Source organism: Sander lucioperca, chromosome 11, assembly GCF_008315115.2.
Source record: "Sander lucioperca isolate FBNREF2018 chromosome 11, SLUC_FBN_1.2, whole genome shotgun sequence".
In the NCBI taxonomy this organism is placed as follows: Eukaryota; Metazoa; Chordata; class Actinopteri; order Perciformes; family Percidae; genus Sander; species Sander lucioperca.
This window is the reverse complement of record NC_050183.1, coordinates 16,396,497-16,423,420: the sequence shown is the minus strand read 5'-3', so window position 1 is coordinate 16,423,420 and position 26,924 is coordinate 16,396,497. Positions and strand designations below refer to the sequence as shown.

Sequence of the window (26,924 nt, the reverse complement as noted above, 5' to 3'; positions counted from 1 at the left end):
AATGATGTTTAAATTCAGTCAAAGCAAAAACAAAAAACCTTTATACTGTACATCCTTGAGGATTTCTTAAATCAGGCCTCATGGCACACTTGTAGCTGTGTACTTTTGTATTTTATGGCAACATGGGGAAATACTCTGGATTAAAAACAATACAAATCGTTTTTTCATACTTCAAAACCTAACCATACAAACTGTCACTTAAACTATAGATTAAAACCAACTAACTTACTTTTTTATATTAAAGGCTCAAACATTTAAAATTTAGGGAGATTTTAAAACGTATCATGTATAATTTTCTAAATAAATGTCTCCTCAATAAATGTGTCATACAGCATGCTGTACAAATTGTAAAGCAAGACAAATATGTGAATTGGGGCTGGTATAATTAAATTTGACTTGACAAAGTAACCACAACGTTGTTTGAAATGAGAGAAAGCCAATATGACTTTAGAGGAATGTGCCATTTAAGAATCTGAGAACAAATGTAAAAAAAAAAAATGTATTCATTGTACTTTATTGAGGTACTTGAACTTAACTTGAGTACTTCCATTTCATACTACTTCTACTCCACTACACAGGAAAATAATGCACTTTACATTCCACTACATTGATTATAAAGCCTTAAATTAGTTACTTTGTCGATTCAGAAGAATATAAAGTAAAAAAAATAGTCCCACCTTTACCAGCAACAATACCAAAGTGATACATACAGTACATTGATGAATCAATAACTGTAATCCAATAATATAAAAGTCATTATTCTGAATTGGGTCATTCTGAATAATGAGTACTTTTATTTTGGTACTGTTAGTAGGCTAGATTTCAGTGAGCCAACCGCTCACCAGGAGCCAGGTTCTGTCTGAGGTTTCTGTCTGTTAAAAGGAAGTTTTACTTCACCACTGTTGCGCCAAATGCTTGATCTTGGAGGGAATTGTTGGGTCTTTGTAAATTATAGTGTGGTCTAGACCCCCTCTATCTGTAAATTGTCCTGAGAAAATTAAATTGAATGCTAATGCTTTCACTCAAGTAACGTTTTAAATGCAGGACTTTAACTGTAACAGTGCTACACTCTGAGCACTTTTTTTCCATCTCACCATGTAGTGGTGTCCATGCTTGGACTGCAGCATGTGAATAATCTCCTCCAGGTTCTGCACGTAGATCTCTTCTGGACATTCAAGAGGGCAGAAAATGGTGATGATGCGTTCCGTGATATAGGTCAGATCGATTCGCTGTGGTTCCTCCATGACTGATCTCGATCACATGGACGCCCTACAGGAAGTGAAATGCAGGGTGTGTGAGAATGAAAAGTCTTGGAAATTTGAGGGAAGTGAGAATTTTTCACTCCAGGTCAGTAGATGTTTGCAGAGCATTTATCTGCGTGTGCCGTATCAGCTGGAACTCCAAGTGAGGCAGGCAAATATCTTTGACCCACACAGATATGCAAGTTCAAATCCGGTCAGCCTTATTAAACCTCAAATCCTTTTACAGGATGTGATGCTAAAACAAAGTGGGGCCAAAGCCAAACAAAATGAGGAACGGAACCAAAAGCTGAGTCATTGGAAACTTTCACTGAGCTTGTGACCGAAGGAGAGGTCACAGAAGGATGATGCTGCCTAAACACCAGAGCGTTACCCTCATTACTCATCAGCACAAACACACTAAACTAAAGCACAGATTCTGACCTAGCCAGAAAATCATCACCTCAGAATGATAAGGTCCTATCTGACTTGAGTTATTCACATGACTGTAACATTTTGTCTGGGTTTATTTTGAACTGCATTGGTGGTCCGATAATAAAAAAAAAAAAAAAAGGAAAAACTCTATCTCCAAAACAATTCTCTAATTCGCTTCTATAAAGTTCCAACTAGGAACTAAGTTCTGCCTCTTTACTGTGCTGCCTCATGATTAGGTCATCATTTTGGGATTATGGTTAAAGGTAGTCTCGCATTGCCAGACCTTCTTCCACAGCGTTGCGGAGGAGGGTCTGGCTAGTCCACACAGCAATCCAGGATGGGAGAAAAACGTGCTCTGGTTTATTGGAATTTCTTTAAACTAATCACAATCGTCATGGGTGATGCTAAGCGACGGACGGAGCAGCGGTGCCTCTGCAAAATAGCCTCTGGAAAGAACTTGTTTTGGTGGAACATGTAAACGTTCAAAGGTTGTCTTAGTCGTGCAACAGAAAACTCAGATTGGACAGATAGTCTAGCTAGCTGTCTGGATTTACCCTGCAGAGATCTGAGGAGCAGTTAACCATAGTCCCCATAAATTTTAGAAAGCCAACACAAAGAAAGCGGAAGTTGACGGACATCCGAAAACGGACATCTGCCAAAAAGAGTGATATCCAAAAAGAGTGATCCTCGAGCAGAACGAGAGCAATCCCGGAAGTGGCTCGTCGTGGATATAGAGTAGGTTAAAGGAGCTGGAAAGATTGTGAAATCGTGCTCAAATAGAGATTTTAAGACCTCAACATTTATAATTTTATCAAAGGCCAACTTAATGACACTGATTCATTAAAATCTGTTTTTATCTTGTTTGTAAAAGCTGAACTTTACTACGAGCTAGCAGCTAGAATGAATGTTATTATTACTAACACAAAGTTATTGAGTTAGAGGTGACAGCAATTAGGCCAAATCTTAAAGGAATAGGTTTTTGTGTGGATTAAACAAAACAGATATCATGTTCATTTGTGAGCTTTAGAGGTACTTTTAAGCAGATTTTGGTTATGTTTGGATAGAGCCAGGCTAGCTGTTTCTACCTGCTTTTAGTCTTTGTGCTAAGCTAACTAGCTGCTGCATGCAGTTGCACATTTATTGTACATACTTGAGTGAGTGGTGAGAATGAGATCTTAACTCATAACTCCCAATACTTTTGTTTTTGTACATTAAAACAAAGTAAGAGTAACTGTCTGTTTTTTCAAACCTGAGTTGTCAGTATTAGAAGATAATATCTGAAGCCTGTTCTTAGAAATCCCATGTAAAAAAAATACAATGTGATTTTGAAATGACATTTAGAGTATCTTTACTGTTATTTTGACCTTATAGACTCCAAGTCCTGAAGACCTAAAGAATGTGACATCCTGCCACATTCTTCTGTAAACCGTGGACGGGATACTTCTGTGGTATCTGGGCTCTGTGTTAGCATATACGGAGCAGGGAAATTACATGCGTGTTAGTGCTTGTCTATTGGGAGTGAGATCAACAGACGAGCGTACAAAGAGCTGTGGTTAACCTCGCCTTCACCCTGACCATGTGACCGCAGCAGAGTAAACAGTGATACAACCATTTTCACCACTGCAACGTACAAGAATAACCTGCTGGGAACCACTGCAGCTAGAATGAAAACACACTCAGGTTCAATCCTGTCACCTCATTTTCTTAGTTATTATCAGGGCTGTAGTCAAGACCACCTTTGTCGAGTCCAAGACAAGTCCAAGACCAAGACTAGTTGAGACCAAGTCAAGAACGAGTCCAAAGAGGTTTGAGTCCAAGACAAGACCGAGTCCAAAAAGGTTCGAGTCCGAGTCAAGACCGAGTCCAGGACAGAAAAAAAAGTCTTATGCATGACAGTATCAAGACAATTGTTTTGGGTTATTATTTGTTGATCTAAAAGCAAAAACAGTGTCACAACACCCATGATATATAAGTATAGCCATTCACTTTCCCTCCAATATTATTATAAACATAATAAAGACACCTGGACTCAGTCGAGACCAAAAGCCATATTTGGCATGATCAGTGGCAGAGACCGAGACAAGTCCAAGTCCAAATACCAGTGAGTCCAAGACGAGTCCAAGACCATAGAAAAACTGTCTCAAGTCCGGACTTGAGTCCAAGACCGGACTCGAGTACTACAGCCCTGGTGATTATCCTTTAATGTGAGCAGATGAATTGTGTTGGTGGCTTATTTTGGGTGCTAATACAGTATACAGTGAACCAAATACTGTAGTATAATTTGTGTAATGAAAAGGTCTCTGTTTGCGGCCGTTGAGACTGCAACACAAGTTACACAACCCTGGAGATTTTAAACCAAAACGGGGTCAAAAGTTTTCAAATGTCTCTGGTTTAGGGGCTCCGAAACTGCTGGACATGACTGACAATGCCAGCCACCCCCTGCACACCGTCATCAGCAACCAGAGGAGCCTCAGTTCAGTGGAAGGCTGCTCCTTCCCAAGTGTAGGACCAACAAACTCAAGAACTCCTTTGTCCCTCATGCCATCATACTCTACAACTCCTCACTCGGGGGGAGGAGGAAATAGGGTAAAGAGGACAGAACAGAACAGGAAGGAAGGGAAGGAGTGTTAGCCACTCACTCATTCACTGTGCAATAAATTAATAATCTACTCACATACATACCTGGACACTCTTAACTGCTAATTTCTGCTAAATGTCATTTATTTATTAACTGTATAATAACATAATACCATACACATTCCTATATATCTATATATTTATCTTTATTTATCTGTAGTTTATTGTTGTTTACTGTTTGTTTACTTTTTGTAAAAAATATTTAGCTAAAAGTTTATTGTTATTGTTATTCTTATACTGTATTTTTTCTATACTGTATTTTTTTATACCTCTTTATTTAAAGAGTGTTTTGTAAGCTGCTAAAATCTGCTGCTGGAAATCTAATTTTCTCGCGGGAGTCATCCCAAAAGGATCAATAAAGAGAAGTCTAAGTCTAAACGCCGGAGCAGTGTGAATGCGAGGTGGAAACGTAGCAATAATAGTTTTAAACCAAAACATAGCAATGTAAATGTAGCCTAAATATCAACAGTTCAACAAGTATGAAAAATCTTAACAACATCCACTTTGAGGCGCCTGAATAGCTCACCTGGAAGAGTGTGCATCCCATGTGCACAGGCTTAGTCCTCGATACAGCGGCCGCATGTTCAATTCCGTCCTGTGGCCCTTTGCTGCATGTCTTTCCCCCTCTCTTTACTATGCCATGTCTAAGCTGTTCTATCAAATAAAGGCCTAAATTGCCAAAAACATAAACTTGAAAAAACAATATCCACTTGGATATGATGAATAGTATCTTTCAACATAAATTAGGAATTGATGAAGGGGTATGTGAGTTCATCTGACAGGGCTGTGGGGGTACCCCAGATCAAAAAGGTGGGGAACCACTGTCTTACATGTACCTACAAACAACAGTTTACTGAATAAATGTTCTTGTCTTTTCATTTTCTCCTTTTTCTTTCAGTTTAAGGAGTAAAAGCAAGTGAAATAAAGAGACCAATCAGGACTCACTAGTGCTATGACAAAGCCTTGGTCCCTCACCATCTTCCCACCCGAGTTCAATGGGCCCAAGCCAGAAGCAAAATGTGTCCCATGAACCATAAGTAACTACCACCTCTATGTGTGTTCACATGGTACACATCTGGGCCCCAGGCCATGTGTGAAAAATTTACTTTCCAATACAAACATGCACTCCTCCTGTACTTGTGTTGTTTCTGAGAGTGTATGATGTGTCCTTGCTGAAGCAGTTGACAGGGCTGGGCAAACAATCTTAATGAGTGACTACTCTCCAATTATGTATTTCTGCTCTGTTTTTTCAATTTTTTTAGACTTGCTGCAATCTAAATTTGTCAGCGCTCCGCCTGAGGAACCAAAACAAACGGAAGTGAGTGATTTAACCACACACACACACACACACACACACACACACACACAAACACACGTTGCTATAGGGAGAGCTGCTTAGCTAAGTCCTTGAGCTTAAACTCGCCACATCTAATTATAGTCTCTATTTCCCATTTTAAAGGAAAGCATTCTGAAATGGATTAGCCATCTTTGTTTCTGTCTTTTCTTTCCTTTTGGCAGCGGAAAACATACTCTGCCTTCCTAAACGCAGCAGGAATAGAGCCATCGGTTTTAATTCAACTGACAGATTCTTTGAAATTGAAAGTGTTAGCGCAAAATACCAGAATTGAAATTGACAGCAACCCCTCACCGTGACCAGCCATTGTCATCCTCCAGCGTTTTCTCCATTTAGATCCTCTTCCACTCACAGGCTTTTTTTATTAGAGCAGTAAACTAATCTCCTTTTAGTCCATCTGATCCCCACAGAGAGAAAGAGTTATACAATCTTATTTCCTAATATTGAAATAAACCCGCCAGCAGGGTGAGCTCATTTCATTTTATTCCACTTGTTCCAAGGATATCTCAATCAATTAGGGCTCCATCTCAATAGTATCATATTCATGTCACTGTAGGAAGTTCATTTGCATTGGTAATAAGTGTAATCATGACACCCCCCACAGGCAGGGTTTTTCACTTGTCCTTAGAAAAGTAGGCTTTTAAGATTTAATGACCTCTTATAATCGACTGAATCCCAGTGGAAAACATGTCTGCTGGGGCTCAGTGTCTTAATGTGTCAGTAGGCTAATCCCCCCCCCCCCTCAGTGCATCTGCAGGGAGGCACTTCTTCCCCCTGAGATTTACCATCCATCACATGGTCCTATGTTTTCTGAAAGTGGTGGCCTATAATGACATTTGGAGCAGCATGGGTAGCCGTATAACATTCAAGGAAAGACAAACAACATGTCCAACGTGAATGAACGTTGAACCGGCCATGCTGAAAAAGGGAGAAACCTCGTGGGTGTAGATTGACATTACTGTAGTTCACTGTATTTACTGTAGTAAATCAACTCAATGAATTAAACATTTTAGACCAGAGGAAATGGGTCTTACCTTTGCTGACGTTGCAATAAACACGAAAATCACAGCAATATGAAGCCTGATGAGTGAAAGTCTGACTGGTATACAGAAATCGAGGTGGAGACTTGACAGGGGGAGGGAGGAAGAGAAAGAGAGCAAGAGAGAGAGAGAGAGAGCATGATAAACTATACAGTCACAGCTTGCACTTTGCCCTCTGTTGGACTTGCAATGTGACAGCAGTCCTCTCTGGCGAGCATGTACATGTGACAAAGACTGAGACGGTTGTAACATACTGATACCTCTCTCTCTGAGAAACACTCATTAGCACATACAGGAACTGATTAAACTGTTTGACCTCCACTTTATCTGCGCTCCAAGGAAGCCTAGAAACACAAAGATTTGACCAACTTTTTAATGTCAACGACACAAAAAATTCCCATTTCATTTTATAGACCCTCACCTGATAAAGAAGAGCAACTCCCTCATCCTTATATGAATGATTTATTATATTATTGTGATAACTAGCAGAGGTGGAATGTAATAAGCACATTCACCCATATTGGCAGGAACAAAGAATTAAGAGAGAGAGAAAATGTTTGTAAAAGAGTAGAGAAATGTAAAGCCATTCTAAATTCATGGTTGCAGAGGGACATAACCATATTTGGAACTGTCCTTTTATCTAAAATGGAAAGCCTCTCAAGAGTTATATATCCTACATTTTCATTGGAGGTTTCAGACAAAATGGCTCAAAACAAATTTTAACTTTATCTGGATAAAAAAATTTCATTATATCAGGAAAGCGGATGTGTTTAAGAGTGTAGAAGAGGGTGGACTAAATGCTATTGATTTTTTGGTTATGAACAGTGTTCTTAAATTAAAATGGCTGAATTCATTTATTTCACACAAAAGTTCTTTTTGGTTTACCATACCGGACGCAATTTTCAAAAAGTTGGGAGGTATTGATTTTTTATTGTGACTATGATCTATGTAAACTGCCAACGAAGTTATCAGATTTTCACCAGCAAGTCCTCCTCTATTGGAATTTGATTTATAAACACAATTTTACACCTCAGAATACACCCCTATGGAACAACAGGTACATCTTATCCAATAGGAAATCATTGTTTTTAAGCACTTGGATGGAAAAAGGAGTTTGGACTGTGTCTCAATTAATGGATGGATCTGGTGAATTTTTAAGCTATACAGAATTCTGTGACAAATTTAGTCTTCATTGTTCGTTTAGAGAATACACTAAAGTGATTAAAGCCATTCCAATTCACTTTAAAACAATGACTCAACAACTTTTGGTTCATGCAAATGTTATGTCAGAGATGAGGCCTCTTTGTGTTGAAGGTGTCAGTTTGAACAGTAAATAGTTCACTAACAAGTTTGTAAGGAATGTACTATGTATAAAATATTATCCCTTTCAACTGAAAAGAAAATATATTCTCCGAGACTATAGTGGTGAAGAGGCACGAAAGATTAGGAAACGATCCTTATCGTATCCTCTCCCACCAAAAGCCAAAGAAGTGACATTTAAAGTGCTCATATTATGCTCATTTTCAGGTTCCTAATTGTAATTTGAGATTGTATCAGAATAGGTTTACATGGTTTAATTTTCAAAAAACACCATATTTTTTGTTGTACTGCCCATTGCTGCAGCTCCTCTTTTCAACCTGTGTTCAGGTCTCTGTTTTAGCTACAGAGTGAGACCTCTCAACTTCTGTAACGTCTTTGTTGGCAGTCGCACATGCGCAGTAGCTAGCTAAGGATTACATGAGCTAGCTAGTTGTTTGTCTCTGCAACTTCGGCCTGTACAAGACAGGATTAGCCGGGAGACTTCTCCTAAACGAGGGCACACTTCCAACTTTGCGTGGAATACCTGCAGAACAGGGACATGTAAGTAGTTCTAGACAATTTATTTTGTAGATTAGGATGTATTCTTGTGTGTTGTAGCAGTGTTTTGCCATTGAGAACGAGCTAGTATGCTAGCGCTAGCATGCTAGCCCCTAGCCCCCTCGTTTCGGCTAGTTACGTAGAAAGCCGTGCAGATTTTGAACAGCTCACCCGGAGACTGAAGGCAGGACACATTCAGAAACCGTATCTCACTCAAAACAGCATGAATGGGTTTTTTTCAAAGTGTGTATGCATGTGGAAGCACCAGAGACACAAAATAACACCCCAAATCCCAGAAAAAGTGATTTTTTTTTTTCATAATACGGGCACTTTAAAATATTAAATGATATTTATCCATCGAATCACTTCTTACATGTGAAATTTAATTGGGAAAGTAACTCCTGTGTTTTCTGTGAGAGCGATACTGAGACAGTTGAACATATTTTCTTTCAGTGTGAACCGATTAATGACTTGTGGCTGTCTTTTCAATGCTGGCTTCAATCTAAAGGTATACTGCTACACCCATTAAACGAAATGTCAATTAAAGCTGGAATATTTTTAAAGGATAATAATCTAGAATTTTTTATAAATAACTTGATTGAGCATTGTATACATTTTATTCATAGGTGCAAGTATTTAAAGGTCAAACTCCACATCAACGGTTGAAAGAATGAGCTTAAGCTTTTTGCTACATCTCTACAATACATGACAAAGGAAAATGCCAAGAGACTCTTTTATTTGTTGGACTTACATTCCCTACTGGACTAAAAAGACCCCTAGTATCTTATTTTCTTTATTTGTTATGTTTTGTTGTATATATTGTCTCAACTTCAAAGCTGTAAACACATTTTTGACAAATGTACAAACACACATTGTGCCTTAATTGTTTGTATCACTATTGTACAATAAAGATTATAAAAAAATTCACTCATATAGGCTACTGTACTTGTATTCAAGTACAAATTTGATGTAATTGTACTTTGAGTATGTCCATTATCTGCTACTTTATACTTCTACCTCACTGCATGGGAAATGGGGTATTTTTTTTAATGTGGATTAAGATTTTATGTATCCTACAAAAGGTAAAATATGAGGCATTGTTATGGATTAAACTACCAGATAAAGTTTAAATTAGCTTCATGGTGACTCACTACAACAATAAAGTGCTGTTTACCCTCATACATCCACAATGATAAATAATGAATATATAATGTAACACTGGGTTATTCTGCTGCATAATGAATACTTTTACTTTTGATACTTTACGTGAACTTTACTTTTACTTAATGTACATTTAAATGCAGGACTTTAACTTGTATATTTTTTTGTATTTTTACTTTGGTAAAGGATCTGAATACTTCTTCCACCACTGACTTGTAAAGAGTAAAATAGTAAGTGATTCCTAAATCTCACTTCAGGAATGATGATACGGACTTTATCCCACTAGGTGGCGCCGGAAGACGAGTTACAACTCTTCCGTGTTCCTTTCCAAGAAATAAACTATGGAGTGAATTGTCGGTTTAGTTTCATTTCATAAATGTACAGGATAAATTATTATCAAAGCATAAACCACATTCTTAGTTTACAGGCATACTGTTAAAATGTGACCGTTTTGTTTGAGCTAAATAACCAAGTAAACTGCACTTTATGTTGCCTTCAGAGGCTCATTCATGCTCGTACTTCATGGCTTCTGTAGTTAAAAAATATTTCTCGCGCTTCCATGTGCTTTATGAGGAAAATATCATAAAGGTGTTCACCTGTTACGTGTTTTACATTAATGCGTGAATAATAATAATCTAATAAAAAATAATGTATAATAGTACAGTCAGTTGACATGTTTGATGTTTCTACATTGAGTATGTTACTTTTACTTTTACCATGTTTAATATTCTTACATAGAGTAACTTGCAACAGAGTATTTTTACAGTGTGGTGGTATTAGTACTTTTAATTAAGTAAAGGAGCTCAGTACTTCCTCCACCACTACTCACACTTTACCCTCGGTTTCTTGCTCTCTAAACCAAATAATAAACATGGTGGAATCCGCCCTTCCACCGTTGTTTTAACCACGTTGTCCAGTCGGATCATCTGTCATGTACAGTTATTTTACAAATTCCGAGCTTTCGGGAGCACCTGAAGGTGTCATAATTCATATCCAATGAGACCCCGCCCTGCCCACCGTGTACTGCTGACAGTCTCATCTGTCTGTACAGTTGCAGTCGCGCCTTCTCGCGCTAGCTTCCATGGCGACCAACTAGAATATGCGTTTTCTCATCTCGACCAGCCGGTTAGCTCCCGGCGTGTTACGAAATGGGATGATGTAGCGGAGCAACTCTTTAGACGAACCGCGTAGTACTTTAGCATGCTAAGCTAAACGTGGAGCCGTAGCCTACACACATTTGCCAGGCATAAACTAGCCAGTAACTAGAGCAAGCTAACAACTGTGAGCTAACGGAGGGCTGAGAGGCTGTTTCTGCTAACTAACTGGCGCCGCCGTTGCTAGCTAACAGGATGGAAAGTGTGAAGGAAAACGAGTCTGGGGCGCTTTCAACTTCGTTAACACCACAGGGGATACTTGACTCTAGCGGCGACAGTAATCCCGTGAAACCAAGTGGATTAACGCCGCTGTCTGCGGGAAAGAGACCCTCAATCGGGGAGGATGACGGTGGGGGCGCAGAGGCGAAACTCTTCGGGAAGGGACTTGCAGCCACCTCCCTTCTCCAGATTGCGATAAGGAACGGGATCTATCAAAACCAAGTTGCCAACGCTATCGGTGGTGCGGCCAAAAATATGAACATCCCCGCCGTAAAAACAGCCAACATTTACAGCATGACATCAGTCAACAGCACTACTTCTGTCAACTCTTTGCTGAGCAGGAGACGGCAGAGACACAAGAGGAATCTGTCGCTGGGGGCTCCGCCGACCAGCAGCTCGCCCGGCGGCGTGTCCTCTGCTGAGGCGGCCAGTCCCGCCCCCTTAGCCTCGCCGCTGAGCACCCTCAGCCTGGATAGGAGGACTTTTCTTCGGCAGAAGCAGTCAAAACAGCTCCAGGCCTCGGATAAGACATGGGTGAGATCGGACCTCCGGCGGGGCTGCATTCACGTCCACGACTGGCTCACGCCCTCCTACCCGCGACCGGTGCTCTGTACAGTGGACACCACTTCTGCAGACATAGCCAGTAAGCTGGATGGGAGCAAAGCTGGGGCTGTGTTGAGAATTAACTGCAAAACTGCTGCTTTAGTTGACTTAAATGATCATTGTAAAGATAGTAATGGGCACACTGATGAAATCAAAAGTCTCAGTGACAGCGTGGATGTCAAAAACCCCAAAGCAGATGAGAATGAACACACAAAACCGTATTACCCCGACATTAAACTGTCCTCTAACTTGTTTGATGATAAAACAGCGAGGAACCCTTCATCTGAGATTTATCTGAATGACACTGTGATGGATTTGAGCCTAAGTGTGGCAGACTGTTATGGAGTCTACTCTGGTTCGGATATGGAGAGCAGCACCTGTGAGGACTTGAGCCCAGGCGGGCCCAGAAGCACAGAGCTCCGGGACTCGCTCAGCGATGGGCTGGGTCCGGGTACAGACTCCTCAGTGTTGAGCCCAACCTGTGACAGCGCCACAGAAGGGCCTGACCCGTTTGAGAGCTCCTCAGATGAAGTAGACCTCACCTCTTCTCCAGCACATTCAACCGACACATCTGCTGCAGACATGCCCACCACAGACCCCTGCAGTGCTTCCAGCCAAGTGACAACCACACTAGATGACATCGAAGCTGGAGCTGGTGATCATGTAAATGCCCCCAAATTAATCAAACCTCCATCTAAATGCCCCAGCAGCTCCCAGACTCGGCCCCTGTCCAGCCAAGCATCTGTCCAGCCTGACCCGGAGATCCCAGGGGGGAGCAGAGGATGGCCGGAGCCCATCAATACCAGCCCGACCCCGGCTCTCTTCCTCCAGCTGCACGGTGGAGCTGTGCGGCGGCTGGGAGATGACGAGAGGCCTCTTCAGATATTAAATGAGTACCTCACTCATCTGGGGTTTGAAGATCCATGGAGGGTGCAGGGGGAGGGGATGAATCCAGAAATTGGCTGTCTGATACGCTTCTACTTTGGTGAGTAGTACTTTTGTCTAGGTTTGTTTAAAAAAATCAAAATTCCAAAAAATGTTTACAGGTGGATGATGATGTATTCCTAAAGAAAGATCTGAAAAGCATGTACTGTATTGGAGCTGCAACGATACATCGATTAGTTGTCAACTATTAAATTAATCGCCAACTATTTTGATATCAAATCTATTAATCGATTTGAGTCATTTTTTTTTTTTTTTTATAATAATAATAATAAAAAAAAAAAAAAAAATAGAAATTCTCTGATTCCATATTCCTAAATGTGAATATTTTCTAGTTTCTTTACTCCTCTGTGACAGTAAACTGAATATCTTTGAGTTGTGGACTGACATTTTTATAGACCAAACAACTAATCAATGAATCGTGAAAATAATCGCTAGATTCATCGACATTGAAAGTAATCGTTAGTTGCAGCCCTAACTGTATGTTTATGAGACAACCAGGACATCCAGATTAATACTTTTTTTTTAATGCTCTTTTCCAATTACACTTAGCCGCTAGCTAAGTCACACCATGTCACTTTAGTTGTGCTCGACTTGTCTCTGCTCATTCATTGTTCATCCATTCTCAGTGTACCGTGGGCGCTGTCATTGTATTTGGTCAGTCGGACTGTTAAACAAGTGTATTCAATTGTCCCGGTGGGACAATACCCAGTGTTTAGCCTGTAAACCCACCCAAGCCCTCTGTGTAGGTCTGCAGGCAGACACATCTGGAGGTAACAGGTGTGCTCTTTGGGCACGCCAGTCACCAATCAGGAGGCATTATGGATTCTGCTTCTCTTCTTCTTCTGTTGTTGTTGTTATTGTTATTGATAGCGATCCTGTTTTGCTGACAAGCAGGCTAAGAGGATGGGAAAACAGCCATGATCCCTTCTGGGATTAGCACAACTGGATATTGTTTTTGACCTTGTTTTTGACAACCTCAGCAAAGACGGTAGAGATAAGAGCGGTGGTGTGATGTTGGAGGAAGAAACAAACAAAAAAAAAAAAAGAAGTTATTTCTAAAATGAACATATTCTAAATTCATTTTAGTCACATTCCTAATCCTGTTTGGAAAATGTTTTCAGTGTCTGTGTCAGTCTCAAGTCTTCTTTAAAAAACACATTTTTCTTTTCTCCTGTTCTCTCCGTTTGTTTTATACTAGGGCTGCAACTAAACAATTATTTTCATTGCCGTTTATGTCTGTCGATTATCTTCTTGATTAGTCGGCTAGTTGTTTGGTCTCGTCAGAAAATGGTGAACAATGTGGATCAGTGTTTTCCCAGAGCCCAAGATGACGTCCTCAAATGTCTTGGTTTGTCCACAACTCCAAAGATATTCAGTTCACTGTCACAGAGGAGAGAAGAAACTAGAACATATTCACATTTAAGAATGCGGAATCAGAGTTTTTTTTTTTCTTTTTCATAAAAAATGAGTCGAACCGATTAGGTGATGATCAAAATAGTTGACAACTAATGGATTCATTGATTAATCTTTGCAGCTCTATTTAATACAACAAGAAACACACCAAAAGACACACTATTACTACACATACCGTCGGCCTTAACCTAAAGGTATACTCAAGACACTGTACAAAGCGGGCTTTCCTCTATCCTTAAAATGTTACATGGCGAGCTGGGCAAATTCCCCTGCCTTCCTCTACACCCCCTACGCACTAAACATTTATATAGTATTAAATAATAAAGACAACAAAATCAACTATCAATCTTTTGAAAACAAGTAGCCTAATAAATAAAATACAGATAAAAGAGAAACACAAAGACTTTTTTTTTTTATGGTTTCTCAATTAGGCCTATATTGTTTTTGTGATCGTTAGGAACCAAAATTGAAATTGCGATTTAAAAATTTGATTAATTGCACAGCAACAACAGTTATATTTAAATAATTGTAAAACAGTGGTCACCAACATAAAAAGTGAAGCATAGTTAACTCACAGCCCCTTCTTAAGTGATTTTTATTTATTTCCAATCTTGAAAAAAAAAGTTGTATAGGTCTGAAGAAATAAGAACTCTCCATTAATATAGTACACACATTCATATTTTTCTCCGCGCTGTCCTGTACTCTCAGTGTGTACAGTATTGTTAATGTTGATGTTCAGAGCTACAGGCTTTTGACTCAGCATAATCTCTCTGGCAAGTATTCTCTGTTTTCTCTCTATCACACACACACACACACACACTGTGCTGACAGTAAGAGAAAAGTGACCTTAGTGGAACTCAGATTTCACCTCCTCAGTGTTTCGGATCTCCCTGAGACTGTCGCAGCAGCAGACTCCTCTTCAGCTCAGAACTGCAGTAACCAGAGGTCACTGCTTTACTCTTCAAGGGTAAACACTCACCCAACAAACGCGTCTGATACTGGTGCCCAAAACTCCCACAGCACCCACAGGCCGTGAAGGCAAACGTCTCTTTTTGTCCTTGTGGCGTGGACATCACAGTAGCACCACACCAGCTGGTTTAAACTGACATCCAGGGTTTTCCCTGCCGTTATAAGGTCTAGGTGTAGCATCCTAGCCGTTTGGGGCAGCACCTTAGCCAAATGAATGTGACTAAATTACTTTTCTCAAATCTAATAATTGCAGTTTGTCCCCAGTGGACTTCTTTAGCAAGTTTTGTCTTTAAGCTTTTTGAGTGTTATTTATGATCTGCTCTAGCTTTTCCACCGTTTTAGACACCGATATACTGATAACGGTCCAAAACGACGTGAAAAAAAGAGATTCAAAACTACCACAAAGGGACACAAACTAACTAAAAAAGGCACCAAATGACCACAGAGAGCCACAACGATTCCAAAGAAAACAAAAAATGACCAAAAAGAGACACAACATGACTACAAAGAGACACAAAAAACCAACAAAGAGAAATAAAATGTATGGGGAAAATTTCATTTTTGTTGAAAAACGTAACATTTTCTGTACCTAAGTCTTCCACAAACCGAGGGAAAACAGTCTTTTAACCGCTGCGAATAAGAAAGATGGAAGGAAATTGTCAGGCACTTGGCGCAGGGCTTGGCAGGGACAAGATGCACCAAAACGATGAGTTGTAGCATGAACAGGAAATGGCTATTGGCTGCTTGATGAGAGACAGGATGTTCCCCAGTCAAAGAAATAGACGGAAGGAAAGGGCTTGTACGAGTGTGTATATTAACACACTATGTCTCGGCCGCGCCGCCCGGGGAAGGGTGGACCCACACAATACAAATTCCACATTATTGTTTAGCTTAAAATGGGGTGTGTTTGAGAGACTCGTGTTGATCGGCTCCATCAGTAAGTTTACGTCATATTTGTCCAATCATAAGCTTTATGCATTTGTGGTAAAAGACACCATATGATGTCACCGACTGATAATAGTGTTAGTGTATGGAAATACATATTAAGGCGTTGGCCAAAGTTTGTCTTGAATTTCAGTGGCTTCCTTCATATGTTTATTTATATTTACTGACATCAGCGGCGTCTGCATTGTCAGGACTCCCTGTTCCTGTTTGAACCGAGGTTACATACTGAACTCAAAGTTTTCATGCGGGCAGATCCTTCATCTTGAAATATTAATTTTTTCTGGGATTTGGGGGGTTATTTTGTGTGTCTGGTGCTTCCACACGCATACAAACTTGGAAAAAAACAAACATTCATGCTGTTTTGAGTGAGATACTGGTTTCTGAATGTAACCTACGTTCAGTCTCCGGGTGAGCTGTTCAAAATCTCAGTAGCCGAGACGAGGTGGCTAACCGTAGCATGCTAGCGCTGTTCTGCAGGTATTCCATGCAAAGATGGAAGTGTGCCCTTGTTTAGAAGAAGTCTCCCGGATAATCCTGCCTTGTACTGACTGAAGTTGTATTAACAAACAGCCAGCTGATGTGATCCTTACCTAGCTACTGCACATGAGCGACTCCCAACAAAGATGGGACAGAAGTGCGATGCCTCACTCTGTAGCTAAAACAGAGAGCTCAACACACAGGGTGAAAAGAGGAGCTGCAGCAATGTGCAGTACAACAAAAATATGGTGTTTTTTGAAAATTAAACCATGTAAACCTATTCTGGTACAATCTCAAAATACAATTATGAACTGAAATTAGCATAATATGGGCACTTTAAATATCTTTTGGTTTTGGATTGTTGGTAGGATAAAAGCAGCAATTGAACTACAGTATGGAACCTTGGGGTCTGGGAAATTATAATGGACCAGTATCACTATTTTCTTTTCTTCTTTTTTTTTTAAGTTGAGTCGTGGACGTTTTTAAGGACCAAAATGGACAGAGTCGGTCGTTGTCCGACTTTTCTGTGTGTTGGTGTTTGTAACATAATTGTCTTAGTCTTCATCAAACCTCTATAAAAGTTTGAGCACCCGTTGGCTCAAGAGTAAGGTCGGGTATCATTTTACCCAAGTTTTGGTTACGTTTTCCAAAAACCTTACTTTGGGGAATGGAAGCATGCATTTCTACAAATCCTTCCATTTAACAAAAGAATCATACGTTCTCTAATGTTAAATGTTGTCCAAACACAGGCAGCTGTACAGCAACTTTGCCTGAATTGAATACTGTCTAAAGTTGTCAAGATTGTGGTTTAAATCTAGAGCTATCTGATCAAAGAATAGTAACTCTGAATCTGACGTATTGAGGTTTGATACAGCCCCACTCAGGAGTTGGTTAGCCCCAGTGAAACCTGTGCGTGTGTGTGTGATCACCAGAGCAAAGAGTAAAAAGTACAGACTGGAAAACCCAGTTTTATAAGAGAGTATACATTATTAATCAGTTCATGGTTGCTTTCACTGTGTTTAAACACTCCGCGCAATGAAGGAGAACACGAAGATGTCTGGAATCGGAGAAGTTTTCATAACGAAATTCAGAATCCCTCCATGTTGATTAAATAGATTTAAAAATGAATTTGTCCCTGCGTCAATAAAGCTTTTAACCAGCAGATAAATGAGTGTCTAGGTCAGGATGGACTGGGAGGATCTCTTTGGTTTTACTACTATTAAATGAATTACTTATTTTTTACTAAGGGATTAGTGTTTTAGGAACTTTGCTGTGTTGTTTGTTCAGTAACATCTATGTATGTATGTTGTTTGTCTGTATGTTTGTAATGGTAATGGCAGCAGCATGGAGGGTTGGCCCAAGCAACATTTTCCACATTGTGGAACAATGAAGTTTATCTTATCTTATCTTAACACATTCGTCATCTGCTATTGGACAAGAGCCCCATCAACATACTGAAATACAGGTAGCTAACACCTGTTTCTGGCCAATCCCCTGCTTTGCCCTGTAACTGTGGCTGCATTTTGTGTCAGCAAGGGGTTAATGTAACAAGTCACGGCTGAGTGACCGCTCACTCTCTCAGCCCACAGGCTATTAACAACAATTCACTTACATAACCGCATAGCTCTCTGTGGCTTTCACTTTGTGCAAGAGAAAACCAGTGTGAGAGAGTTGATTCACAAAATCCAAGGCAGCTAAAAAAATAAAAAATAGCACGTTCTATTGTTCCAAAAGGCCATTATGAAACATAAAAACAGTGTGTATTAACTATCATAAGCAATCTCATGTTCTCTCACTCCAGGCAAGCCTCGAAGTGTGGGTGGTTCGGAGCGCGTGCAGCTTTCTGGGGTGTTCAACGTGCGGAAAGGGAAGCTGGCGCTGCCGGTGAACCGCTGGTCGAAGCGCCAGGTCACGCTGAGTGGAACCTGCCTCATTGTCTCATCTGTGAAACACGCCCACACCGGCAAGATGCACATCCTCCCTCTCATCGGCGGAAAGGTATTTTCTCAAGTGTTTTCATGTCTTTTAACTTGCTTGAGTAGTAGTCTGCCTTGGTACCTGTTTATCAGTATTAAAGGGACAGAACTCCTTTCTGCGGTTTAGAGCAGTGGTACAAAATATTTGAGTTCTGGAGCTCAGAGGTTGTTCGCCGCTCCTGTGTGCTCCTCCTGTCCAGCCTTGTGCTGCACCAGGTTTGGCTTCCTCTCCTTCAGCCACACAATCAGAAAAATCAGAAACGGTTTTATTGCCACAATAAGTTACACTTGTGTGGAATTTGCCTTGGTGAAAGGTGCATACATTAACAAACCAACATATTAAACAATTAATATGAAATACACAATAAATACAGAAAAATAAACTGTACATACAAAATAACTGTTGCATAAGAAAGAGGCTAAATGGGTTGAGTGCAAAATGTGCAAAGAATATATAGTATATAGTATGTGCAATAGGCAGATGTAAAGTCCAGGATGAAGGTTAATGCAAGTGTATTGTTGTACAGCATATATTATGTATAGTTGTACAGTGTCAAACTTATCATGATCACTTATCATCATCTCATCTCTTTTCTGTACAGTAAATATGAAGCTGAAGCCATGAAAAAGTTAGCTTAGCATAAACATTGGAAACAGGTTTAAACCGCTAGACTGGCTCTTTCCAAAGGATAAATAAACAAATTGAGGAACCATCACCTCTAAATGAACACGTTTTTATCTCATTTTTGTAATCTGTACAAATACCAGAATGTAAAATTTAACAATTTGTGCTATATCAGCTAGGGCTGCAACGAACGGTTATTTTTCATTTATGTATGGTCTAAAAGATGTCAGAAAAAGGTGAAAAATGTCAATCAGTGTTTTCCCAAAGCCCAAGCTGACGTCGTCAAATGTCTTGTTTTGTCCACAACTCAAAGAGGAGTGAAGAAACTAGAAATAGTCCCATTTAAGCAGCTGGAATCAGAGAAATTTTCATAAAAAAATGACTCAAACCATCAAAAGAGTTGGCGATTGATTTAATAGTTGACAACTAAGCGATTCATCTTTGCAGCTCTAATATCAGCCATTTCCAAAAGAGATTGGATATACGTTATAATACGTATAAAAACAAAAGGGTCGGAGATGGAAAAGACGGCAACTTTTTGGAACCACAGTCGGCAAGATTTAGGAAGATTTTTAAAAATAAAAAAAAATCCAAGGAAACTGAAATATGTTCTGTGCTGCAGGTGGAAGAAGTTCGGAGACACAGCCACTGTCTGGCTTTCAGCTCCGCCGGTCCTCAGAGTCAGACCTACTACATCAGCTACGACTCCTACACAGAGCACCTCCGCTGGCACAGGACGGCCTCAAAGGTACTTCACTTCTATATACTGTATGCATGCATTTGTGTCCACAGTTACACTCTTTACTTCCATAATTATTCCATTCTTATTGTTGCATATTTTTCACTAAACCAAAAAGCAGAACAGAAGTAAGGGCAAAGATGTGTTTCGGTGCATGGAGTTAAACTGTGGAATGAATTAGAAACTGACATGAAAATGTGTAACACATTTAATAGATTTCAAAAAGTATATAAATATACGCTTATTAACAAATATATAGCAGCAGTGTGATCACATCAAATGTTTGTTTTTTCAGGTAGAACAGGTCTTTATAATGTATTACTTAGCAGTGTTTCCGCCAGAAAGGTTGTTAGGCCCGGTGGCAAGTGTCATTTTTCCGATGAGGGCTCGGCTGGGGCCAGTCACAGACTGATGGCAGCATTAATGTGGAGCCAAATAGTTTCAGTGATACCAAATAACGGACAGAATCGCGAAATTAAGAATTTAAAAAAGCTTTAAGACAGACTCCACAGGGCCCTACGTTAAAGCTATTTTGTGCGTAGTTTCTATCGGCCCCCCCCGTGAGGAATGGGGGCAAAACTGTCGGCGCGTCCACATGATACAAGCCTTCCATGATCGCACACATGCCCCCACCCCCTCCTCCACGCAGTTGCTAGTAGCCAAGGAGGACACGGAGGATTAAAAAAATATGACGGACTCTTCAGAGGAGGTCATTATCTTCACTCGGGCTTCTGCGCGGGAAAGCCACCGGACGACACAATCTAAACATAGTCATACTGAGAAATCCAGAGAGAGTTGTGTGGAGCTGATAGTCTTAATTAGCTTTGTAGCAACTCATTTGGCAATGGCTTGAATGTAACCAGTCCCTCCAGAAAGACGCGATTATGCGATCGCATAACTCAATGCATAATTGCCAAAGTCCACATATTTATGCGGGGGCTGCGTTTTTTCAAATATGCCGCACTTTCACCGCATAAATTGCCGATTTCTGCGTAAAATATGCGGGGCTTGCACGATTTCATAATCCCCGCATTTTTGTTGCAAAAAAGTCACATATATCTTTGCAGAAAGTTGAAAAATGTTGCGTTTACTTCACACAAGAGCAGCCATTTCCCCTGTTGCCATGGGAACGTTATGAAGTGACGTAATTACGCGACGTGAACATCATCGAAAAGCTGCAAAACCCACGATGAAGCCACGATGAAACCGCAGTTTTTGCAAGTTCCTGCAATTTCATCGCATAAAATTGCATAAATATCCCGCATATTCCATCGCATTTTTTAAGAAAACGTGCCGCATAATCAAGGATTTTTGCCCGCAACAATCACAAAAAAACTCTGCATTTTTCTGGAAGGACTGCGTAACGGACGTTTATTAATATCAAAAAGTTACGCACTAAAACTTTAAGTCTGTGCTAAAAACTAACCTAAGTTTCCAACCGAGCCGCCCCACTGTAACTGTAGTTAACGTCTTAGAAATACATTTACATTCCCCCCCCCCCCAATGGCTTAGGTCTGGTGGGGGGCAACTTAGGCCTGGTGGGCCACCGGGCTTACAATACACTGGGGGAAACCCTGACTACACTAAACAAAATTCATGGGTTAATTTATCATGAGGAGGATTTAACATATCTTTACTACTTCTTGTGGTTAAAAGTTGCTCATCATGTTGTCCTGTGCCCCCCCCCCCTCCCCCTCCCCCCTTTGTCAGATTGCATCCCAGAGGGTGAACTCAGTCGACCTGTCGTGCTGCAGCCTGGAGGAGCTGCCCGCTCAGCTCTTTTACAGCCAGGACCTCACACACCTCAATCTCAAAAACAACTTTATGTCGCTGCACAAAGGTGTTCCAGCACTGACCAGGTGAGCTTCTGTCCCCACCTTTCCTGCACACACCACACCGCTACCATCCTTTGTGTTCAGGAACAAGGCAACAGGAGGAGCCGACACATGAAAAGCACAATTTTTTCCCTTTTGTTCTTCTCTCTTTTAGGATGTGGAATTTCCCTCAGTGGTTTTTTTTCTGTCTTGGGGAGCATATGACCATATGGTCTAAAGAGGAAGCGGCTTAGATGAAATTACAGATGACGTGTGTGTGTCTGCGGCTGTGTGGTTTGGATGATTAAAAGAGAGCTACACTTGTGATGAGAGAGTTGACATCCAGCCACCCAGCCACCTGTTGTTAAATTGGTCGCTGCTGTCACAGTCTTGTGTAGCAGCGTCAGCTTTGGTGTAAGAGAATGTCTGTGGGTCTGCGCAGTTGTTATTCACTACTCTAAAACAGGCAAACAGGATGGTTGATGACCCATCCCGTGTTCTCCATGCTGAGTATGAGCTACTGCCCTCTAGGAGGATGTTCAGAGTCCCTCCATGTTGATTAAATAGATTTAAAAATGAATTTGTCCCTGCGTCAATAAAGCTTTTAACCAGCAGATAAATGAGTGTCTAGGTCAGGATGGACTGGGAGGATCTCTTTGGTTTTACGACTATTAACCCTTGTGTTGTCTTCCCCCGCCGGCCATGAACTTGTTGTCCTCTCGGGCCAAAATAGAAAATTAACACTTTTGTGATGTTTTTTTTTTTTTTTTTTTCTGTGATTTTGACACTTTTTCAGACTTTTTTGTCCCTTTTTTTTGACACTTCTTTCAATGTTTTTGTCATTTTTTTTTTTTACATTTTTTTGTAAACTTTTTTTTGTAACTGTTGACGCTTTTTCCCACTACCACCAGTACTGTATACACGCCACGGACACCAACTTATTACCACTAGGATTCATGGTCCATAAACCTCGTTGGATTTTTAAATTATACCTAATTTTTGAGACCAAAAAAGCTGAAATTATGAATTATTTTTGACTAATATTAGAGGAATGTATGTTGATGGATAATCAAAGACTCGTGTATGTCAAAGTTGAGTCAGAATACTGTTAAGAAACCGTTTCATTTTTTTTCCAAATGCTATAAAATGTAATAAAACGACTCAAAATTCAATTAAGATTAAGATCAAGTAGTGATCATTAACTGTACTTGCGAACCTGGAGCCATCCATGTTATTTTCTCGGTAATTTGGTTGGAAAAGAAACCCAATTTTTTTTTTAAATATAGACATTTTGATAACGGGTCCAATTTGACCCCGAGGACAACAGGACGATTAAATGAATTACTTATTTTTTACTAAGGGATTAGTGTTTTAGGAACCTTGCTGTGTTGTTCAGTAACATCTATGTGTGTATGTTGTATGTCTGTATATTTGTAATGGTAACGGCAGCAGCATGGAGGGTTGGCCCAAGCAACATTTTCCACATTGTGGAACAATAAAGTAGGGCTGGGAGATATGGAAAAAATCAAATATCACGATATTTTTGACCAAATACCTCAATATTGATACCGCAACGACATTGTAGTGTTGACTATTGGTGCTTTCACAAAATATTAACACAATGAGATTGTTGATAAATAATCATCAGTAATGTGGATATAATGACTAAGTGGGTAAAGGCAAATAATAGAACAGTTACAACAGTCTGGTGAGTTCAGAAAATGACATCACTTTACTGTAATGCAGCCTTTAAAACCAGGAAAAGACAACACTTAAGCCATATTACGATATCCAAAATCTAAGACGATATCTAGTTTCATATCACAATATCAATATAATATCGATATATTGCCCAGCTCTACAATAAAGTTTATCTTATCACATTCGTCATCTGCTATTGGACAAGAGCCCCATCAACATACTGAAATACAGGTAGCTACAATAATGACCATGTGAGCAAAAGAACAATTAAACAGGAGCCAGACCTACAAATAAGTATAATTTAAAACATCGTGCTCTGTCATATTTAAAGGAATAGACTATGTATTTGTTATTTTTAACAAATCCCATGAAAAGACCAAAACCTACAATGTGTTAGCCCGTCTCTCAGTCATTTCTGTCTTTCCTACCCCGTCTGTGGCTCTGAAGACGTGAATCTGAAAATGTATTCTTTGATTTAAATGGCATATTTGCTGGGGATTACTTTCAGTGGCGGGTGGATACACATTTGGTGATGAGTATTTCTGGCAGCAGGACAGAGGATGTGGGATTTGTGGCACTTGTTTGTCGGATCAATTTATTGTTGGTTCTGGACTTTTCACTGTATTTGTCAACAAGAAGACAAAACTGACTTGTCGTTTTAAAGATGAAGTAGTGTCGCACGTTGATTCTCTCTGTGGCAGCAAAGGATTAAAAACGTATTGCAGAGCTTCCCGAGTCATGTTTGTGGCTTCATCCTTGTTTGACAGCTTTCTAGCTGAATGAAAAATCCTGAAAAGCTATGTTTCCTTCACTTTAATAGCACTAGACCAGACTATAACTTTTTTTTTTATTACAGGACCAGTGTTTAGTGAGGTGTAATATTATTTGTTTTCAGATAAAGTGAAGTCGCTAGTGACCTGACTAACGTCGTTATCCGAACACTATATACACAGACGTGGTTGTCGAGATAATTACAAGATGAGAAATCAATTATGTGAACATCTAGCCGCTGGTTGTCCAAAAGAAGCAAGGCAACGTTTGTGTCATGTTTCAATGCCATCCTCTTCGGATCCAATATTCACCGTACAGCAGTTTCTGTCACTTGATTTTGGCTCCTTTTGTAGCCACTCAAGAGAAGATTGCGTTGAAGTCTGACATTTACTTGATGACAAATGAATGCACATATATACTGTATATACACCGCTATTGTTCCTCCATAAACACGCGCTTCCCAGGCGGTGTTTTGAGGAATGTGTTCTTCCCGTGGCGTGCCTGTGACTTTCCCTCGGAAGGATGTGGATCGGGCTCAGCCTTTTCACCCCGACCCCTCTGTGAGCTGGATTAGGCTAGGCTAGGAAAGCCAGGAAAGACACACACACACACACACACACACACACACACACACACACACACACACACACACACACACACACACACACACACACACACACACACACACACACACACACACACACACACCTGAACCACACTCTGAAATCTTTTAGTCGTGTAAACATTTAGCTTTAAATAGTGTCCGTACTGAGTGTTATGGTGCTGTATCCTTGAGACCATTTTTGCAGGCTTCCTCTCGTAATCTTCCTTGTTTATGAGACGGGCGCTATGGAACTAAAAACAGTTTTTCACAATGTTTGCTTTTGTTAGACCCTCAAGAAGTCTGATGATTATAGCCCTGAGAGATTTATATCTTTGTCTCTCATTGTCTGCCCTTTTCTTTCTGCTATCCCCCCCTTTCTCTAACTTTCTCTAGGTTTTGTAAACTGAGAAGCCTCACTCTGTCAAATAACGCTCTGTCAGACTTTCCTCTGGCATTGTGTGACATCACCTCGCTTACGGAGCTAAACCTGTCAGGAAACCGTCTCTCGTCTCTGCCTGCAGAAGTAGGAACCATGCACAAGTAAGTGTGCTGAAAGAAGAATGACGTCGACCTCTGGGCTGAAGCTATTCATGATAACGGTATTGATAATGATGATGATGATAATTTGCCGACTATTTCCCCGAGAGCAGAATGTGTCCTCGGTAACCTCAGGACAGGCGTTGTTGTCATTGTGATTCGATGAGTGCAGATTAATCCCTCTCTGTATTAAGTGAACAACTGGCCGTGCACCAGACTTCTGTCCTGACGGTGCAGGTGATCAGAGAGCATGCTGAGTCATGCTGATGCTGTCCCTGCATTACAGGGGGATTTAGGGTCAAGTGTGCAGTTATTGTGTGTGGTGATGTACTGTTTATGTACTCCGGCGTATGACTATTTTTATAAAAAAATAAACAAATGAAAAAGTCCACATAGGATTTGTTTCTGATGTACTGGGATTAGCCAATCATCGTAGTTCCACCTACCAATGTTATGAGGCCGGCCAAAGAATTCTAGCCAATCAGAGGCAAAGTAGGGCGGGTGCAAGAAACAAGAGTGTGGTAGGTGCAGGTGGTAACCCTGCAATGCGGCTAAAAGATGCCCAACAACAACAACAAAAAAGCCCTGCATGTCCCTTTTAAAACACTCATTAAATGGGAGGAGTTTTCTTGTGAGTTTCATGGATATTTTAAAAACACAAATGCAGATTATTAAGGATGTAACAATGCATCATGAATCGGTTAAAAGTCGATACAAATGAATTGCGATGCAGTTTTTAATCAGCCTAGGGCGTCATCTACTTTTGATTTCACATGAATCTTGAGTTCCGACTTCACTGTGTTCTTAGTTTATTTATTTGAAGAGATTTGTTTTCTAAATTTTTTATTTAATTTTTGTTATTTAAGATAAAACACAATTTCAGTTGCACTTTTGAGAAGAGGAGAGATTGTTGTTTTGCACAGTTTTAATAAATAAAGTAATATTTTTCAGTCATTTGTAGCTTACCCTTACTGCATATATGATGATGAATATTATGATGAGTGTTACAACGGGCAGTGTGCATTTTTGTTGGCTAGTGGCAGTCTCTGCATGCAACATGAGCATGTCCATGCAGAGAGAAAATCGTATCGTGAATCGTATCTTGAGTTTCATCGTAACATCCCTACAGATTAATAGCACTTTGTATAAGCACTTTTTGAGGTCCATCACCCCCCTCTGCTCTCGTTGTTGTGTCCAGCCTGCAGACTCTTCTCCTGGATGGTAACTTTCTGAGCTCTCTGCCTGCGGAGCTGGGCTCTCTGGAGGGCCTCACCTACCTTGGCTTGTCCTTCAACTGTTTCAGCTGCGCCCCCCCCATCCTGGAGAAGCTCCGAGGCATGGAGCGACTCTGTCTGGCAGGGAACCAGCTCCCTGTCCTGGATATCGCCAGACTGCAGTGGCTGCCTGCTCGCCACATAGATCTCAGGTAAACATATCCACACGGACTCCTGGACGCAACACAGGAACAAAGCTCATCTGAAATCTCTTTTGTCCTTTTGTCCCGCGGATTTGGAAGTCACATAATTAAATAATTAATGTTCAATTCAGCCTCTTTTTGCAGCCAAAGTAACAATGGCTCAAGTCTGTATATTAACTTATTGGGAGAAAACAGGTAGTTCTTTGTAATATCAGACATTGAGCACCCCCATATAGCCAAAATGACATGATCCTCGTTTCATTACAGTAGAAATAAAATGATCCATGATCCAT

General features: G+C 40.4%; 2 protein-coding genes across 3 annotated transcripts in view; one reads left to right on the top strand and one right to left on the bottom strand.

Annotated features, from left to right (window-relative positions):
* Nucleotides 1-6,804, bottom strand: part of si:ch211-191a24.3 (tensin-3) — a 61,597-nt gene extending 54,793 nt beyond the window's left edge. For both annotated transcript variants that reach the window (XM_031282461.2, XM_031282462.2), the window contains exons 1-2: nucleotides 6,699-6,804; nucleotides 1,095-1,269 (exon numbers count right to left, since the gene is read on the bottom strand). In XM_031282461.2, the coding sequence (XP_031138321.1) occupies nucleotides 1,095-1,244 (150 nt within the window). In that variant the 5' untranslated portion in view covers nucleotides 1,245-1,269; nucleotides 6,699-6,804. The remainder of the gene's footprint in view (nucleotides 1-1,094; nucleotides 1,270-6,698) is intronic.
* Nucleotides 6,805-10,690: 3,886 nt separating this feature from the next.
* LOC116038117 (PH domain leucine-rich repeat-containing protein phosphatase 1-like) overlaps nucleotides 10,691-26,924 on the top strand; it is a 29,024-nt gene continuing 12,790 nt past the window's right edge. The window contains exons 1-6 of the mRNA XM_031282318.2: nucleotides 10,691-12,683; nucleotides 18,249-18,445; nucleotides 19,671-19,796; nucleotides 21,498-21,646; nucleotides 25,071-25,217; nucleotides 26,413-26,640. Coding sequence (XP_031138178.1) covers nucleotides 11,072-12,683; nucleotides 18,249-18,445; nucleotides 19,671-19,796; nucleotides 21,498-21,646; nucleotides 25,071-25,217; nucleotides 26,413-26,640 — 2,459 coding nt within the window. The 5' untranslated portion in view covers nucleotides 10,691-11,071. The remainder of the gene's footprint in view (nucleotides 12,684-18,248; nucleotides 18,446-19,670; nucleotides 19,797-21,497; nucleotides 21,647-25,070; nucleotides 25,218-26,412; nucleotides 26,641-26,924) is intronic.